The 18,518-nt window shown below is 45.3% G+C and overlaps 1 protein-coding gene across 1 annotated transcript in view; it reads right to left on the bottom strand.

Moving 5' to 3' along the window:
* Nucleotides 1–16,518, bottom strand: part of LOC104998398 (beta-hexosaminidase subunit beta-like) — a 36,302-nt gene extending 19,784 nt beyond the window's left edge. The window contains exons 1-3 of the mRNA XM_010853536.1: nucleotides 16,126–16,518; nucleotides 8,999–9,144; nucleotides 3,616–3,681 (exon numbers count right to left, since the gene is read on the bottom strand). Coding sequence (XP_010851838.1) covers nucleotides 3,616–3,681; nucleotides 8,999–9,144; nucleotides 16,126–16,364 — 451 coding nt within the window. The 5' untranslated portion in view covers nucleotides 16,365–16,518. The remainder of the gene's footprint in view (nucleotides 1–3,615; nucleotides 3,682–8,998; nucleotides 9,145–16,125) is intronic.
* Between the last annotated feature and the right edge of the window lie 2,000 nt (nucleotides 16,519–18,518).

Below are 18,518 nucleotides of genomic sequence, written 5' to 3'. Positions count from 1 at the left end.
GACTGATCTCCTTTAGGATGGACTGGTTGGATCTCCTTGCTGTCCAAGGGACTCTCAAGAGTCTTCTCCAACACCACAGTTCAAAAGCATCAGTTCTTCAGCACTCAGCTTTCTTTATAGTCCAACTCTCACATCCATACATGACCACTGGAAAAACCATAGCCTTGACTAGATGGACCTTTGCCGGCAAAGTAATGTCTCTGCTTTTTAATATGCTGTCTAGGTTGGTCATAACTTTCCCTCCAAGGAGTAAGCGTCTTTTAATTTCATGGCTGCAGTCACCATCTGCAGTGATTCTGGAGCCCAGAAAAATAAAGTCAGCCTATATTATAGGCCAATTCCTCTATCTAGCCTTGACTTTACCAAAATTCATGATTCTACCTGACAACTATATTGCCAAGGAAAATTTTAACCTAAGAATACAGTATACCTCACTTTATTGTAATTGAGTCTCTTGCATTTCACAGATACTGTGTTTTCTACAAGTCAAAAGTTTGTGGCAACCCTGTTATTGTTAGATGATGATCAGTATTTTTCACCAATAAAGCATTTTTTAAATGGAGGAGGAAACACAACCAACTCCAGTATTCTTGCCTGGGAAATCCCATGGACAGAGAGGGCTGGTGGGCTATAGTCCATGGGGTCACAAAGAGTCGGACATGACTTACTGACTAAACAATGACTTTAAATTAAGGTATGTACCTATCTTTAAGACGTAATGCTAGTGCACTACTGTTGCACTATACTGCTGAAAAACCACAGTATAGTGTACGCATAACTTTTATATGCACTGGGAAACCAAAATATTTCTGTGACTCCCTTTACTGAGATAGTCACTTTACTGCAGTGGTCTAGACGCAAACCCACAATATCTCCACGGCTTCCCTGTAGTACAAACTCAAATAACAGAGAAGGTGTGACAACATACTACAAAAACACGGACGATCGTAAGAGACTACATTAATCAATTATATGCCAACAAATTTGACAACTTAGAAGAAATGAATAAACTCCCAGAGAGAAAACCTACCAAGACTGAATTACGAAGAAACCGAATCTGAGACTGATTACTAGTAAGGAGATGGTAACAATAATAAAACATCTCAAACAAACAAAGGCCAGGACTGGAAGGTTCACTAGTGAACGCTACTAAACAATAAAAAAGAATTAATTATTAGGATATGACACCAAAAGCAAAAGAAATAAAAGCAAAAATAAATGGGACAACACCAAAGTAAAAAGCTTCTGGACATCAAAGGAAATCATCCACAAAATGAAAAGACAGTCTACCAAAGGGGAGAAGATACTTGCAAATTATGTATCTATTAAGGGGTTAATATATAAAGAACTCAAACAACTCAATAGCAAAAAACAAACAGTCCAATTAAAAAATGGGTAGAAGATTGTGAACAAGTATTTTTTTCAAGGAAGACACATAAATAGCCAACAGGTAAATGAGAAGGTGCTCAGCATCACGAACCATCAGGGAAAGGCAAACCAAAACCACAGGACCTACCCCCTCACACCTGTTAGAATGGCCATGGTCAAAAGCACGAGAAATGACAAGTGCTGGCGAGGACATGCAGTAAAGCATCCCTTATGTACTGTTCATGGGAATATAAACTGGTGAAGACACTATATAGCTACCACATGATCCAGCAATTCCACCTCTGGGTATTTATCCAAAGAAAACAAAACACTAAGTCCCTCCACCCCAAACATATGTACCTCTGTGTTCACTGCCGCATTAACTACAATAGCCAAGATACAGAAACAACCTATCCGTCAAGGGATGAATGGATAAAGATGCGGTGCGCATATGTATACAATGGAATACTGTTCAGCCACAGAAAGAAGGAAATCTTGCTGTTTGCGACAACATGGATGGAACCTAAGGCCGTTATGCTAAATGAAATAAGACAGAGAAAGACAAACACTACATGATCTCAATTAGATGTGGAATCTGAAAAATCAAAAACCAAGCTCATAAGTATAAAAATAGATTGGTAGTTACTAGAGGCAGGGGTAGGGGGTGGGCAAAATGGGTGAGGGGTCTAAAGTACAATCTTTCGTGTGTTCATAGGTTCTAGGACGTGAGGCCCAGCATAGGACTGTGATTAATAAATACTGTGCTACCTATTTGCAAGTTGCTAAAAAGAGTAAATCTCAGAAGTTCTCATCCTAAGAAAAGCAATTCTTTTCTAACTATGTGTGGTGACGGGTGGAAACTAAACTTACTGTGGTGATCATTTGCATTATATACAAATATCAAATCAGTATGTTGTAAAAGTGAAACTAATATAATTTTATGTCAATTATATCTCAAGAAAATTAGGGAAGAATAAAAAGTTCAAAGCTGCTTTGGCTATGTCTTCTTCCTACCCCCAAATACAGAATAACTTTGGAATTTTCTGTTACGTGGCAGCACCCTCAAATATCATTTATGGCACATTTGTTATTTTCACAGTCTGACAGGAAGTAGAAAATAAGGACTTCCTGGACTGGATTCACAAAACGCTCTCAAAAGTTGTTATGTGGATCAGGACAGAGATCAATAAAGCTGATTTCCCTAACTGGCCCCAGACTAGACAGGCAGACCAAAGTGGTAACAGTTTAACATCACATCCCATTATATGTAAATAATCTAGATGATAATATATGTAGTTACATTTGCAGTAAGTAAATGTCCCAATGCCTGAACTTTGAAGTTCAGACTGAAAGTCACCGGAAAAGCTTTTAAGGTTCTTCTCTGCTCACTGCCTCCAATCACTCTAGAGTATATTTTTATCTTTTCATAGCATTCTTGCAAACTTTGTTACATTGGGGGAAGGGTTCTCTTCTTTTCTAGGTCATCATAGTGTGTGTGGTTGCTCTGTTCCTGAACTTTTCTTGAGACTCCCAGGATCAAATCATTCCTGGCCAAGAAACAGAAGAAGAATCGTTCGATTCCCCAGTGGATTCAGATGAAAATGGATAATGAGATCAAGTACAACTCCACTCCTGAAAGGAGACACTGGAGAAGAACCAGCTGAGTCGATAAGGACTCTCACATGCCATGGCACATGCATTTATGCTGCGCTGAGGTCATGAGCATCTTAGCACAGCAAGCAGAAAACATCACCACACATGGAGAGTTGGACATGTTTTATTGGGAACATGATTTTCCTCTTTGTTTTTCTGCTCCTGCACTAATAGACTGGTACAGAAAAAAATGTGAGTATACTGTTGAATTAATAAATCAAATGCATAAAGGACATGCTTGCTACTGAAGGTGACAAGAGGGGACGCATGATGAAACAAAATCTAACTGGAGCAGATCAGGGCCATTTATAACTCTATAAATATTACAGTTCAAGAACATCAAGGAATTGCAGCATTATGAATGCAATAACCTTCAAACATTTTTAAAAGGTCAAATGATCTTTCATTAAGTGGTATATATAAATGATCTTAGTGGTATATACAGTACTGAATGGAAATTGTTTTGGAAATACCCAACAAATCTGTAAAGGGCCCAAGGAAGCAAAGTTTTCTACTAATATGCTTGATTTCCCAAAGTGGCAACTGAAACTATTTCCTTACTAGAAAATAACAATGAAACTACATAGAACTTACCTCGTAATACTCCCCAAACCCTGTTGGCAGTGAGCGTGGCCACTGGTCCTTTCACCAGTAAAGTATCTGTATTGGAAAAAAGAAAAAAATGTCTCTTGTTGGTGACAGATGGTAACATTTTACATTATATACAAATATCAAATCATTATGCTGTAAACCTGAAACTAATATAATGTTATGTCAATTATACCTCAAAAACCCAGGAAAGAATAAAAAGTCCTCTGCTTCATCATCACCTGCACGGCCACCAGCACTCAGGGTGGCGCGTGACAGCTGGTGACACCTAGGGAAAACAGGTCTATCCACAGCCAGTCATCGGGTGACAGTCTTCTGACGAGGTAGCCTTTCCATCAGAACAGAGTCCTGAGTTCGGCTTATGTGTAAAAATGGACAGAAATACTGACTCACCACATTGTGAAAGGGGAGTGAACACAGTGTTGTAAGGTAATCATACTCCAAAAACAAGCAAGCTCACAGAAGGACAGAGAAGACTCTTGGTTACCAGAGGCAGGTGCTAACTGGACAAAGGCAGGCAAAAGGTACTCACTTCTGGTTATAAGATAAATGAGTACCAGGGACGTAATGCACAACATGAAGAACAGTTAGCACGGCTGTGTGCTATACACGAAAGCTGTCCAGAGAGTAAATCGTAAGAGTTCTCATCAAGAAAAAATGTTTTTCTGTCTTTAATTTTGTATGTACGTGAGATGACGGTCACTAATTTCCTGAGACGATCATTTCACGACGTATGTGAGTCGGATCACTGCACTGCACACCTGGACCTGCACGGTGCTGGGTGTCAGTTGTGCCTCAGTGAAACTGGAAGGAAGAATGTTTGCTTTTTCCTTCAATGATACACAGTACATTTCCCAAAACATATCATTGTATTTCTGGATCATTCTTTTCTCCTGAGCTCCAAACCTGTATCTCCAACTGCCTTCTGTATGTCCTCACTTAGAAGTCCCGTGAAAAGTGAAAGTTGCTCAGTCCTGTCCGACTCTTTGCGACTCCATGGAATTCTCCAGGCCAGAATACTGGAGTGCGCAGCCTTTTCTGTCTCCAGGGGATCTTTCGAACCCAGGTCTCCCACATTTCTAGGGGATTCTTTACCACCTAAGCCACATGGGAATCCCAAGAATACTGAAGTGGATAGCCTACCCCCCTTCTCCAGGGGATCTTCCCAACCCAGGAATCGAACCAGGGTCTCCTGCACTGCAGGCAAATTCTTAACCAGCTGAGCTACCAGGGAAGCCCCAGAAATCCCATAGGTTCTTCCTTAAGCTCCAGAAGCCCCAGACTGAACTCTTCCCTCTTCTCACTTGCTGGGCTCTGGACTCATCCTCTCCTCACTCCAGCCAGCCGAGTAGCTCAAGTCAGGAACCTGGGTGTCGTCTCCATGATTCCTCATTCTCCCTTACTGGAGAGTTCTCTCCCACTACCCCTCTACAGAGCAGGGTCTTACTTAAGCTAAAAATTTAAGTCAAAAGGGCAAACTCCTTAGTGCCCATAATTCTTTGATGAAGCCTCTGGTATCAGTCTTGCACTCTGTAAGACCAGAGATTTCTCTACTCCAGCCCTTCTCTCCCTGTGCCCCAACTTGCCCTGTACCTAATACCCCTAACATTGTCCTGAATCTTCCTTAACACTCACTTGCTGGGATCTTGCTTGTCGTCCAGAATCTGCCTTCTAATGCAGGGGACAGGAGTTCAATCTTTGGTTGGGGAGCTAAGGTCCCACATGCCGAGGTGCAACTGAGTGCACGCACTGCAACTAGAGGCTGTCCCAACAGTCATTTCAGTGTTGAGAGAGCTTTCTCGTGGGCTCATCCACAGACAAAGTAAAGCACCAGAAGGCACAGAGAGGTGGAAAGCTAAAGGGATGAGACCGGGAAGACTCTGCAAAAGCAGACACTCAAGGGCTGCAGGGTCATGATCTAACATGGTGTCTCTGCTTCATCCTTACCCTGCACCACCATCACCCAGGCTGCTGCCTAACAGTTGGCTACACATAGGGAAAACAGCTCTATCAACAGCCAACAATCCAGTGACAATCTTCTGACAAGGAAGCCTTTCCATCAGACGAACAGTTGAGAGTTAGCTAAAGGCCAGGCTAAGAACGGTATTGCTGTTATGACCACAGTCGAATCACGATTCCTCCCCGCTATTAAATCCTTAGTTTAAGCTCCCTAAATAGAACTCACCATTTCACTGGTCACGGTTTAAAAGCCAGTTTTTGCCACATTCCACTTCTGAGATCTCCTGGAATCAGTCAGCATAAAGACTTGTCTAAACCATTAACAGGTGGCATATACCTGATGCCAATTACTCCCAACAGCTGAGGACTGGCTGATACCCAAAAGGATTCTGATTCAACCCAATGCAAAACCACACATATAAAGCCATAAGGAGGAGATTGTGTTTCCTGAATATACGGACAAATAAGCTGTAGAATTTTTATTTCAAAGCCGAATTCTTAGTCTTAACACTGATAAGCTCCCTGAGGTGGAACGAAGGCATCTCTCTTTCAGTTATCCCTTTCTATACTTTTTGCACCACACTGTTGTTTTGAAGGGTACACATGCAAATAACAGCAATGGGTTCCTGTTTTTAATAAACGTTATAGGTAAGACTGAAATCCCCGTGAGATGCCCACTGAACTGCCCCTTCTTGCCTTAGAGGAAACAGCAGGGCCTTTCCTGGGCGCTGCTATGTCCACGCGACAAGGAACGGAATGCTGCTTTACGTGCACCTTCCTGCACGTGCTGCTGTATAAACGGGACCCTCCTGCACACAGTGTGATGCGTCTTCCCTTGCCCAGCTCAGCAGTTTATCTTGGCAAGTCCTCCGTGTCGTTCTGTCTCCACTTCTTCTTTAAGTACTGTGTGTATTGGCGTGTGCTGCACTGGGTCGTCACTGCTGCGCGTGGGCTTTCTCTAGCTGCGGCGGGCGGGGACTCCTCTCGAGTGGCAGTGCACGGGGGTCTCGCTGTGGTCGTCTCTCTTGTGCAGAGCACAGGCTCTCAGGCACGCAGGCTTCAGTCGCTGGCACATGGGCGCAGTAGTTGTGGCTGTGGGGTTTAGCTGCTCCTCAGCATATAGGATCTTCCCAGATCAGGGGGCGAAACGCACGTCCTCTCTATTGGCACGCAGATTCTTAAACACTGGACCACTAGAGAAGCCCTGTAACTCCACTTGTTCATTCTCAATTGTTGAAGAGTATTCTCTAGTGTCAACTGACAAGATATATGCAGCCATTCTTCTAGTGAAGAACACTTCATTTTGCTTATAAACATTCACTGTGGCAGACAAACCACAGAGAGCATTCTTGATGTATGTAATGACTTCTCTATGGTAGAAATCAGTCTACATCTGGTTCTGAGGAGATGCCTGTTTTTATTTTACTTGATGCTGCTGTTAACACTCGTCAGTTTCTCCAAGATTTCCTCATACCCTTTGGACAATGGTTGATATCTTGTTATTTCCATTTGTGTGTTACTTCTATCATCAACAACTACTTTAAAACTAGTTTATCCTTTAACCAGAATATTTCATGGGTAGCTTATCTACAGAAGTCTCCCTTTCAGAAAAATGGGGTTTGCAAAGCTGAATGCAAGACAGACTGTAACTCCCCAGCCTCGACACATTCCATTGTTTGGATTTTACAATATGTCATTGTACTGCCAGTCAGCAAAGATTCCTTGCTAATTTGCTGATCATTCCTCAATTCAGATTGCAAAATCTAATTCATAACGTGTCTAACTGCTAACTGTCAACTCACATGACTAATGTGGCAAACCGTCCTGATTCTAAGAACAGCCACAGAATGAAAGAGAAATGAAGTTCTTTTGCAAAAAGATGTTATCAAGGCATCAAGAAATCTCATCTCTAATCTAACCAAAAGGATGAAGAGATGGACTTTAACTGTCTGTGAAGCAGTCTGAGAACAAAGGGGTTACTCTTTTCTCTAAGATGTGCATTTTCCTTTCTATTTTGACACCTGACTCAACAGCCTGCTCTTTCTGCACTCATCTTAAATTACCCATTGCTCTTCTTTGATTCCTTGATACAATTCAATGTAATTTCCAGTTGGTACATGCTATGATAAAGGTCTGCCCATCTGCTTATTCTTTCTAGAACAAGTTAGGAAAAGCCTTGGATAAGAATATTTTACACAAACAAAAAATTATGTAGCTAAATGTTGATTATATTTTCAATCAATATAAATGAAGATGGAATAGAAATATAATACAACATAAATATAAATGAAAGTGAAAAACTTCATCCCTCTCAGTTCTGCATTATCTATGTGTCAACTTAGTTATGAACAGAAATCATGCCAGGACTTCTCTAGAGGTCCAATGCTGAGGATTCTGTGCCTCTACTGCAAGGGGCACAGGTTCAGTTCTTGGTCAGGGAACTAAGATCCCACATACTGTGCCCAAAAAAAAGAGAGAGAGAGAGAAAGATCATGCCTATAAGCACAAGCTTGATTTTTAAAAAAACGATCTAGATGTCCAAAATTAAGGGATAAGCCAAGTAAGATTTGGCATATCCATACAACTGGTTGAACATTATTCAGCCACTAAAAATGCTGTCATTGAAAAACATTTAGTGAAATTCATGTTTGTAGGCAAAAAAGAGGCTTCCCAGGTTGTGGTAGTGGTAAAGAACCCGCATGTCAATGCAGGAGACATGAGAGATACGGGCTCAATCCCTGGGTCATGAAGATTCTCTGGAGAAAGCAATGGCAAACCACTCCTGTGTTCTTGCCTAGGAAATCCCATGGACAGAGGAGCCTGGCAGAGTACAGTCCACGGGGTCTCAAAGAGTTAGACACGACTGAAGCAACTTAGCATAGCACATGCAAAAGAGAAAAACAGAAAACCACATGTACAGAATTAGACCCCCCTTTCATGCCATTCTTTATCTTATGCTTTTATTTATATCTATGTAAAATATTCAAATACATTACTCTGCAAAAAAAATATATTAAGTAACAGAGGTTAACTCTTGAGTGCTGGGATTATGAATAATTTAATTCCTCCTCTTCACTTACTGTACTTAAAGATTTCTGCAATGATTACGTTTTAGTTTTGCCATCAGACTTTTAACAGTAATTATTTAGTTATTTATTATTGCCAGTGTGCAGCATGTGGGACTTTGGTTCCCCATCCAACGATCAAACCTGTGCTCCCTGCAGTGGAAGTGCAGAGTCTTAACCACTGGACCACCAGTGAAGTTCCCTCATGGTTATTTTTTAAATAATAATTATAAACTCGCTGGTTAAGAGCTCACAATAGTTCATGGAGTAGAGTCAGCTTCTGGCCCTGGAGTCTGTAACAAGCAGCTTTGTGTACAGTCCATCCCCATGACACAGGTACTCACAAGACTCATCTGAAGTGATGCTGGGGAAACTGTCACACTCTGGGTCCATGATGACAGAGACTTCAAGTTTCTGTAACTCCATTTCACTTGGAATTTTATTATGGCCATGATGCCACTTGTAGAAACCAAAAATATAGTCATAATATCTGTGTGAGAGAGAAATTCAAACAAATTATTAAGCCATTGCTCATTCGCTAAGTCAGGTCTGACTGTGACTCCTTGAAGTACAGCACACCAGGCTTCCCTGTCTTTCAGTATCTCCCAGAGTTTGCTCGAACTCTTTTCCATTGAGTCAGTGATGCCATCCAGCTATCTCATCCTCTGTCCTCCCCTTCTCTTCCTGCCCTAATCTTCCCCAGCACCAGGGTCTTTTCCAGAGTCAGCTCTTCACATCAGGTGGCCCAAGAATTAGAACTTCAGCACCAGTCCTTCCAATTAATGTTCAGGGTTGATTTCCTTTAGGATCAACTGGTTTGATCTCCCTGCAGTTCAAGGGACTCTCCAGAGTCTTCTCCAGCACAATTTGAAAGCATCAATTTTTCAGTGCTTAGATCTCTTTATGGTCCAACTCTCACATCCACACGGGACTACTGGAAAAACTATAGTTTTGATTTTATGGACCTTTGTCAACAAAGTGATGTCTGTGCTTTTTAATACACTCTCTAGGTTTATCATAGCTTTCCTTCCAAGAAGCAAGGGTCTTTTAATTTTCTGGCTGCAGTCACTGTCTGCAATGATTTTGGAGCCCAAGAAAATGAAAACTTTCACTGTTTCCATTGTTTCCTTCTTTGCCATGAAGTGATGTGACTGGATGCCATGATCTTAGCTTTTTGAATGTTGAGTTTTAAGCCAGCTTTCTCCCTGTCTTCTTTCACCCTCATCAAGAGACTCTACTGCTTTTCACTTTCTGCCATACTAGAGTGGGATCCGGTATAGTTGATAAGCATTGTAGCCATTTTTATTGAAAACAAAAGCAGAAAGGGGTGACAGAGGATGAGATGATTAGATAGCATCAGGGACTCAACGGGCATCCATTTGCGCAAACTCTGGGAGATAATGAAGGACAGAGGGGCCTGATGTGCCGCAGTCCATAGGGTCACAAAGCATCTCACATGACAAGCCAAGTTTTAAATACATACGTGGTAGGAGGTGATGTCGTTGACTCCTCACACCCCTGCTACCTGGTATGAGTCCAGCTAGAAGCTCCCACCTCAAGCTGCATGTCAGCATCACCTGGGAGCATTTTGCAAACAGGTACTGATGTCCAGCGGCTTCCCTGGTGGCTCACCTGGCAAAGACTCTGCCAGCAATGTGGGGCCTGGGTTCCATCCCTGGGTAGGGAAGACCCCCTGGAGAAGGGAAAGGCTACCCACTCCACTATTCTGGCCTGGAGAATTCCATGGATTGTATAGTCCACGGGGTCACAAAGAGTCGGACACAACCTAGCGACTTGGACTTTCACTGATGTCCAGATCTTCAGAATCAGAGTCTCTGAGAGTGTGATTTTAAAAGTTGCCTGGGCCACGACCCCAAGTGACTCTTATGAGGTCCCCATTATAAAAGTACTCAAACGAATAATCCTGGGTGTGCAAGCCCATTCTGACGAGTGATGGGGCAGAGATGGGAGAAGGGTGAGCATTCGTCTCTGAGGTGAGCACCAAGAAGAAAACTTTCTCTGTATGTGGTAACAACACAGGTAGCAGCCACACCAAAGAAAGCACGTCAGAGATGACAAGAATAGATTTCCTAATGATACTGTTGAGCCATGTAGCCAACTAGCCCTGAAATCCTGCCTGCTTTTGGCTTCCCAATGTGTGAGATTCTTTACTGTCTGAGCCACCAACGACTGAATGGTTCAAGATTGAGAAAGGAGTAGACAGGGCTGTCTGCTGTCACCCTGTTTGTTTAAACTGTATGCTGAGCACAGCATGAGAAATGCTGGACTGGATGAGTTATCAGCTGGAATCAAGATAGGCGGGAGAACCTTAGACATAGGGATGACGCCACTCTAATGGTAGAAAGTGAAGAAAAACTAAAGAGCCTCCTGATAAGGGTGAAGGAGGGGAGAGAAAGAGCTGGCTTAAAACTAAACATTAAACAAACTAAGATCATGGCATCTGGCCCCATTAGGTGGGGGTTTAGATGTTAAGTCATGTCTGACTCTTGCGACCCCATGGACTGTGGCCTGCCAGGTTCGTCTGTCCACGGGACTCTCGAGGCAAGCATACTGAAGTAGGTTACCATTTCCTTCTCCAGAGGATATTCCCACACCAGGGATCGAATCCGGGTCTCCAGGTTTGCAGGCAGATTCTTTACCGAATTAGCTACTGGCCCCATTACTTCATGGAAAACAGTGGGGAAAAAGGTGGAAGTTAGTGACAGATTTCTGCTTCTTGGGCTCTAAAAGCACTATGGATGGTGACTGTAGCCATGAGATCGGAAGATATTTGCTTCTTGGCAGGAAAGCTATGAAAACTAGACAGCATGCTGAAAAGTAGAGACATTACTTTGTGGACAAAGGTCTGTATAGTCAAGGCTGTGGTCTTCCCAGTGGTCACATATGGTTGTGAGAGTTGGACTGTAAAGAAGGCAGAGCACCTAAAAATTGATGCCTTCAAACCGCAGTACTGAAGAAGACTCCTGAGAGTCCCTTAGACAGCAAGGAGATCAAACCAGCCAATCCTAAGGGAGATCAACCCTGACTATTCACTGGAAGGACTGAAGCTGAAGCTCCACTATTTTGGTCATCTGATGTGGACAGCTGACTCATTGGAAAAGTCCCTGATGCTGGGAAAGATTGAGGGCAGAAGAAGAGGGTATCATATGATGAGATGGCAGGATGGAGTCACCAATACAAGGAAATGAACTTGGGCAAACTTCAGAAGATGGTGAGGGACAGACGTCTGGTGTGCTGCCTCCATGGGGTCGCAGAGAGTTGGACACGACTGGGCAACCGAACAACAACAACATGTGAGATAACAGGTTTTCTTTTCTGCTCAAGCAGACTGAGTCGGGGCTCCTGTTACCTTCCAACCAAAGTATCCCAGCTAATAACACCAAAGAATCCTTACTAGGGCCTGGGAAATTTACATTCTGCTGGTACCCAACTATCAGAGGAAGAGGGTAGGAAATAAACATTTGAAGGTACTAGAAGATAAAAGATCACATAGTCTTCAAAGCCTAAGATATGCAACAGATTCTGAGAAGCCAGAAGGCTGCATAAGCTACTTATATATAAGACTGTCCAGCGTTTTTTCCAGGGAAGTAAGGAGAGATGGGAAAGTTCTGATGAACTTGGAAGTATATGGAAGTTAACCAGTGACTTCCATATAGCCAGTTAACTACAGTGAAACAGATAAAGGTGCTGAGGAAAATCATTAGCTTAGGAAAATCTTTTTATAATTTAAAAATACATTATTTATTTACTTGGCAGGGCTGAGCCTTAGTTCTGGCATGTGGGATTCTAGTTCCCTTACTTAGGACTGAACCTGGGCTCCTGCATTGGCAATGTCCAGGAAGTCTAAGCCCCTGAACCACCAGGGAAATCCCTATCGAAAAATCCTGACAGATTCAAAAGAAAATAAAGATCACGAAACTATTAGCTAACAATGCATCCTAGGGCTTCCCAGGTGGCGCTAGTGGTAAAGAACCCAGCTGCCAATGCATGAGACACAGAGACGGTGGTTCCATCCCTGGGTTGGGAAGATACCCTGGAGCAGGAAATGACAACCCGCTCCAGTATTCTTGCCTAGAAAATTCTATGGGCAGAGGCGCCTGGAGGGCTACAGCCCATGGGGCCACGAGTCAGACACAACTGAATACATAGTAATCTTATGTATGCTGCTGCTGCTGCTGCTAAGTCGCTTCAGTCCTTTCCAACTCTGTACGACCCTATAGACGACAGCCCACCAGGCTCCCCCATCCCTGGGATTCTCCAGGCAAGAACACTGGAGTGGGTTGCCATTTCCTTCTCCAATGCATGAAAGTGAGAAGTGAAAGTGAAGTCGCTCAGTCGTGTCCGACTCTTAGCAACCCCATGGACTGCAGCCCACCAGGCTCCTCCGTCCATGGGATTTTCCAGGCAAGAGTACTGGAGTGGGGTGCCATTGCCTTCTCCGAATCTTATGTATACATTACCACAATTAAAAAAAATTTTTTTTAAGGGAAATTAAAGCTGTCAGCAGCTTTAAGATTTGAGTCAGATGCTGGCTGTCCGAAATAAGGAAAAGCTTGGCTCTGGATATTAAAACTCTAACAGAAAATCCAAAAGGATCTGATGGTGGTATCCGAGGTGTGTATGAACAGTCAATAACTCCATCGTCTCAAACTCTTTGCGACCCCATGGATTGTAGCCTGCCTGGCTTCTCTGTCCATGGAATTTTCCAGGCAAGGATACTTGAGTGGGTAGCCACTCCTTATGGTCTCCTGCATTGCAGGCAGATTCCTTACCATATGAGCCACCAGGGAAGCCCATTTTAGCTTGTCGGGATCTGAAACTAAAGTTTCAGTTAACCAAGGAGGGAAAAAGGGAAAAAGAAAAAGAAAAAACTGGCATGTGATCTTGTTCTAAAAGCTAAGGAAGCAGCCATGTACCAGACAGACAGAACTCTGCCTGCAAAATGCATACTGTTTCAAAGCAGGGGTTGATACAAGTGGGAGACAGGCGCCATGAGGATCTGAACACACTGGGGCCTCGGTTTTACCTGTTCTCCATGGCCTACACATTCTAGAACACCTCATCATCTCTAAACCTTTTCAACACCATCATGCCTTTTCTCTGAAGCAGTAAAGGCCCCTCCTCGCTTCCTAGAACACTCTCCTGAATGCTTTCAAGTCTCAGCCATAAGGGCTAATGTTTTATAGCCTGCTTTCTAACATGCAGGGTATAATTAATAGCTGCTTGCCACACAGGGCACAAATTAGTTAGGCAAAGTCCTCAGATAACTCCCTGCACTCCCTTAGGATGCCAAGCCTTGTTTTTCAAACCATCTCACAGCTTATTCAAGTTCTGCTTATCTAACCATGGTTGCCTTACATCATCCACACTTTCTTGCCATACTCATACCATTCAGCTTATCACTGTGTCCTTGTTTTACTAGCAGTATGGCACAGAAGGAAAATCCAGTTTTACGAACTGAGTCCCAGGGCAAATGAGGTGTGTTTATTTTTAAAAGATTCCCAAGTCAAGATCTTCCATTAAATGGCCTTCAGGTACTTTTTCCTTCTCAATATCCCAAGGCAAGTAATCAACCACCTTGATGCTACTTCTTCACCCAGACTCTAGCCATTCTGACCTGATGGCAGATTCAACACCAAAGACTCCCTAGAGTATACATCCAAAATGAGGGTAACATGGTCCCTCTTCTTATCTAGTGGTTCCCAACTGAAGGAGAAGAAACCATCTCTGCCATCGACTTCGTAAGTCTCTGCGGCCTAAGCCTAAGTCCGAGGCCTAGCTGGGGTCAGGAGGTGCTAATCTGACTAGTCCTGCATTTACCTCCCAGCTGCGTGGTGTCCTGCAAGCACAATTAAGCTCTAACGACCTCAGGGAACAAGGACCAAAATCTGAGGGAGGGAAGGACCTGTACAGTGGGCACCAAACCACACTCCTTCAGGGCACCTTTAGGACAGTCCTGCCCTTTAGGACAGGTCGAAGACTGAGGCTTCTTGAGACATCTCCCCAAGGGCAGTTGCCTTGCACACGATGTAGTTAGCAAAGCTAGCGCTGTGGCACAACACCACAAATCAACTCCTACTGTTGCTCAGTCAGTAAGTCGTGTCCCACCCTTTGTGACCCCAGGGACTGTAGCCCGCCAGGCTCCTCTGTCCATGGGGCTTTTCCAGGCAAGAATGCTGGAGTGGTTGCCATCTCCTCCTCCAGGGGATCTTCCCCACCCAGGTAGGGATGGAACCCATGTCTCTTGTGTCTCCTGCATTGGCAGGCAGATTCTTTCCAGCTGAACCACCAGAGAAGCCCCACCCCACACCCCCCAATCAACTTGATATCAATTTTAAAAAGAAAAAGCTAGCACTGTGGGCTGCCTCCGGAGAGGGCAATGGCACCCCACTCCAATACTCTTGCCTGGAAAATCCCATGGATGAAGGAGCCTGGAAGGCTGCAGGCCATGGGGTCGCTGAGGGTCGGACGTGACTGAGCGGCTTCACTTTCACTTTTCACTTTCATGCATTGGAGAGGGAAATGGCAACCCACTCCAGTGTTCTTGCCTGGAGAATCCCAGGGACGGGGGAGCCTGATGGGCTGCCATCTATGGGGTCGCACAGAGTCGGACACGACTGAAGCGACTTAGCAAGGTGGGTTGCCTCCCTACTACACAATTCACCCTGTGGCCAATGAAGTTACAGACCTGAGGCTGGAGGGCTGAGAGGTGCTAAGGATCTAAACAGGAAGCTGGGAGAGCAAGCACATAAGTGTTTCTGGCAAACAAAAGGAGAAGCAGGTACTGCAGTGCAGTGACATACCAAAGTAGTTAGGAGAAACTATCCAGCACTTTGCATGGAACAGGGATTTTGGAAGGGAAGGGGAGTTTGGGGCAATGCTTCAACCTAAGGACTTTCTGCCACCTGAACTGTTACCAGATTGGGGGAGGAGAGATTGCCTATCAACGACAAGCCACTTCGGGAAACCCCTAGTCCCCAAACTTTAAGAACCCATCTTTCTCTTAGAATTCCCTCCAGATAAACTGCCTTTAGCCCTCCATCCACTCCATTCTCCGAGGCGAACATGGCCACAAACTCTGAGCATCCTACTTCTTCCGCTCAATATCCTGCACCCAAAACAGGGTTCCAGAGCACCCAGGAAGTCCCTTAGGAGGCGGGGGTGGGGGGAGATGACGGAGGTCAGGGGAAGAGCTTGGGTTTCAGTCCCTGCTGGTTCAAGCGGGCTCTGCTCTCTTCTAGACCCGTGACTTTGGTCTGGTCACTGGCCGGTTCACCTGTCAAATAGGGGCAAGAGCGTCGGCGAGGCTGGATGGCTGTGCAGGTGGTAAGAGGCTCTCAGGCTCGCCTCCTCTCGGCCCCCGCGCCTGCGCTGCGTCCCAGGGTGGTCCGTCCCTCCCCGTCCCGGGGTCTCCAGGTTCCCTCCCTGGCCGCCCGTCGGGAGCGCTCACCGCCGAAACGCTTCCTGCAGGACTGCGCAGGAGGGGCCAGCCTTGGAAGTGGGGCTGTGCCCGAAGAAGAAGTTTCCGGGCGAGAGGTAAAACAAGCGCGGGGTCGTCTTCAGAGAGACAGGGAGGGGCCAAAGATTCAGGTCTCCCGAAGCAGAAACGCGCGGGGTCCGCGCCGCCAGCGCCGCCAGCAGCGCCAGCAGCCCGGTTAGTCTCAGCCTCGCCAGCCCGCGCTGCTCCATGGCTGCTCGGCTGCTCAGCTGCTCTCCACCGGGGCCCGCTCCGTAAGCACCAGCCGCCGCCTTGGCTCCGGACTTCCCGTCCGGATCCGGGGGCGGGTACGTGCAGCGAGAGAGCCCGAGAGTCACCTGACTGTGCTTCGCCCGGGCTCCGCCTCCAGGCGGGTGGGCCGTCCTCGGGATCACCGCCCCGCCTCGGCTCCGCCTCCACAGGGCTGGGGCGGCCCCTCGGACCACCGCCCGGACGCAGCAGACGACTGCGCCCAGCCCAACCCGGGTTTCCCCACACCCAGACTTCCTGTTGGCAGAACGGACGCCACGGATCGCCCAACTTCCTCCAGTCCCTAACACCAGATAGTTGCCCCTAAGTCTGGATTTCTCTAAAAACGGCAGTTCGACTTTAAATATTAAAGCCTGCCTTCAGAACTCCTTAGGACAGAGTTTTGAACACTTGGGAGGTTAAAGATTAGGCAGGAGATACTGCTGCTAAGTCGCTTCAGTCGTGTCCGACTCTGTGCAACCCCATAGATGGCAGCCCACCAGGCTCCCCCGTCCCTGGGATTCTCCAGGCAACACTGGAGTGGGTTGCCATTTCCTTCTCCAATGCATGAAAGTGAAAAGTGAAAGTGAAGTCGCTCAGTCGTGTCCGACTCTGAGCGACCCCATGGACTGCAGCCTACCAGGCTCCTCCGCCCATGGGACTTTCCAGGCATGAGTACTGGAGTGGGGTGCCATTGCCTCTGCCTCCATAAGAAAATGGGCGATATTCAATCTTCCCACTTAGACATGATCTCTGACTTTGTAAAGTCGGCTATGCTTATCGTCCAAGTCTCATAGCCTACTTGAGACGGCCTTTCTTATTTCTTCTTAGGCATGTTGCTAGCTATTTCATTGCTTTGCTGCTGGTGTTAATAGAATCGCTCCCTCCCCTAGCTCCCCCTTTCTCCACAGAAATGATGCAAGAATGAGGTAGACGTTTAGGTCTTGGCCTGGAAATATCTTTCCATCTGCTGCTTATACCACTGACCTCACCCCACCTCAAGCAATGTGGAAACACAGGTGCCAAAGTCTTCCTTGTAAAAGGTAAACTGGGGGATGCCACTTCCTTATACATACCAGTGGCTTGTTTCCCATTGTCTTTAGCATAAAATACAAGTTCCTTACCATGACCTCCATGGTGTGCCGGAATTTGCATCGCTCCACCTGACTTCCACCTTCCGTTACCTTGTCCCAGTGCCCTGCCCTTCTGTTACCTGAACCCACTGAGCTTTCTGTTCCCTCACAGCCTGACCTAAAGGTGTCAGGAAAGCAGAGAAGGGAATAAGAACAGACACAACTTACTCCTGCCCTAGACTGAGCATATTCCCATCTATCAATTGCCAAAGAGGTTCTCCTTAACCAAACATTAGTCAGGCTCTCTTAAACCCTCTTCTTGACTAGCATAGCCCAGTTCTAGCAAGGATCCTGAGAAGTTAATGAATTAAGAATCTCCCACCACCACCCTTGATATGGGATCACCCTGGGATCCTGTAGCAAGAATTCTATTAGGTTGGTTTGGCAAGAATCTCCCTTACTCTTGATGTCTCCTCTTCACAATTCTCCATCCACGGGCCACGGCTGCCCTCTGCTCATTGGCTATAAAACCCCAGCTGTCTTTCTTGTTTTCAGAGTTGAGCCTGACATCTCGACCCTGTTGTGATTGTCTTAGCACCTCCTTCAATAGTCCTGAATACACTTGTCTGAATAATTAAAAAAAAATTATTCACACAATATTTTTGGATCAATCATCCCTGAGGAGTGAGGGGCAAGAGGACATAAGGCAATTTATTTCTAGCTCAGGCTTTTTTTTTTTTGGCCTCAACATGTGGTATGTGTGAACTTAATTCCCTGACCAGGGATCAAATCCTAACCCCCTGCACTGGAAGTTTAGAGTCTTAATCACTGACCACCAGAGAAATCCCTCTAGCTCAAGTTTATGGATAGATAATTCATCAGTCTATTTCTGCTTTATTGACTGTGCCAAAGCCTTTGACTGTGTGGATCACAATACACTGTGGAAAATTCTAAACGAGATGGGAATACCAGACCACCTGACCTGCCTCTTGAGAAACCTGTATGCAGATCAGGAAGCAACAGTTAGAACTGGACATGGAACAA

This window comes from Bison bison, unplaced genomic scaffold, assembly GCF_000754665.1.
Source record: "Bison bison bison isolate TAMUID 2011002044 unplaced genomic scaffold, Bison_UMD1.0 scf7180017864329, whole genome shotgun sequence".
In the NCBI taxonomy this organism is placed as follows: Eukaryota; Metazoa; Chordata; class Mammalia; order Artiodactyla; family Bovidae; genus Bison; species Bison bison.
The sequence above is the reverse complement of the archived record's forward strand: the minus strand, read 5'-3'. Positions and strand labels throughout refer to the sequence as shown.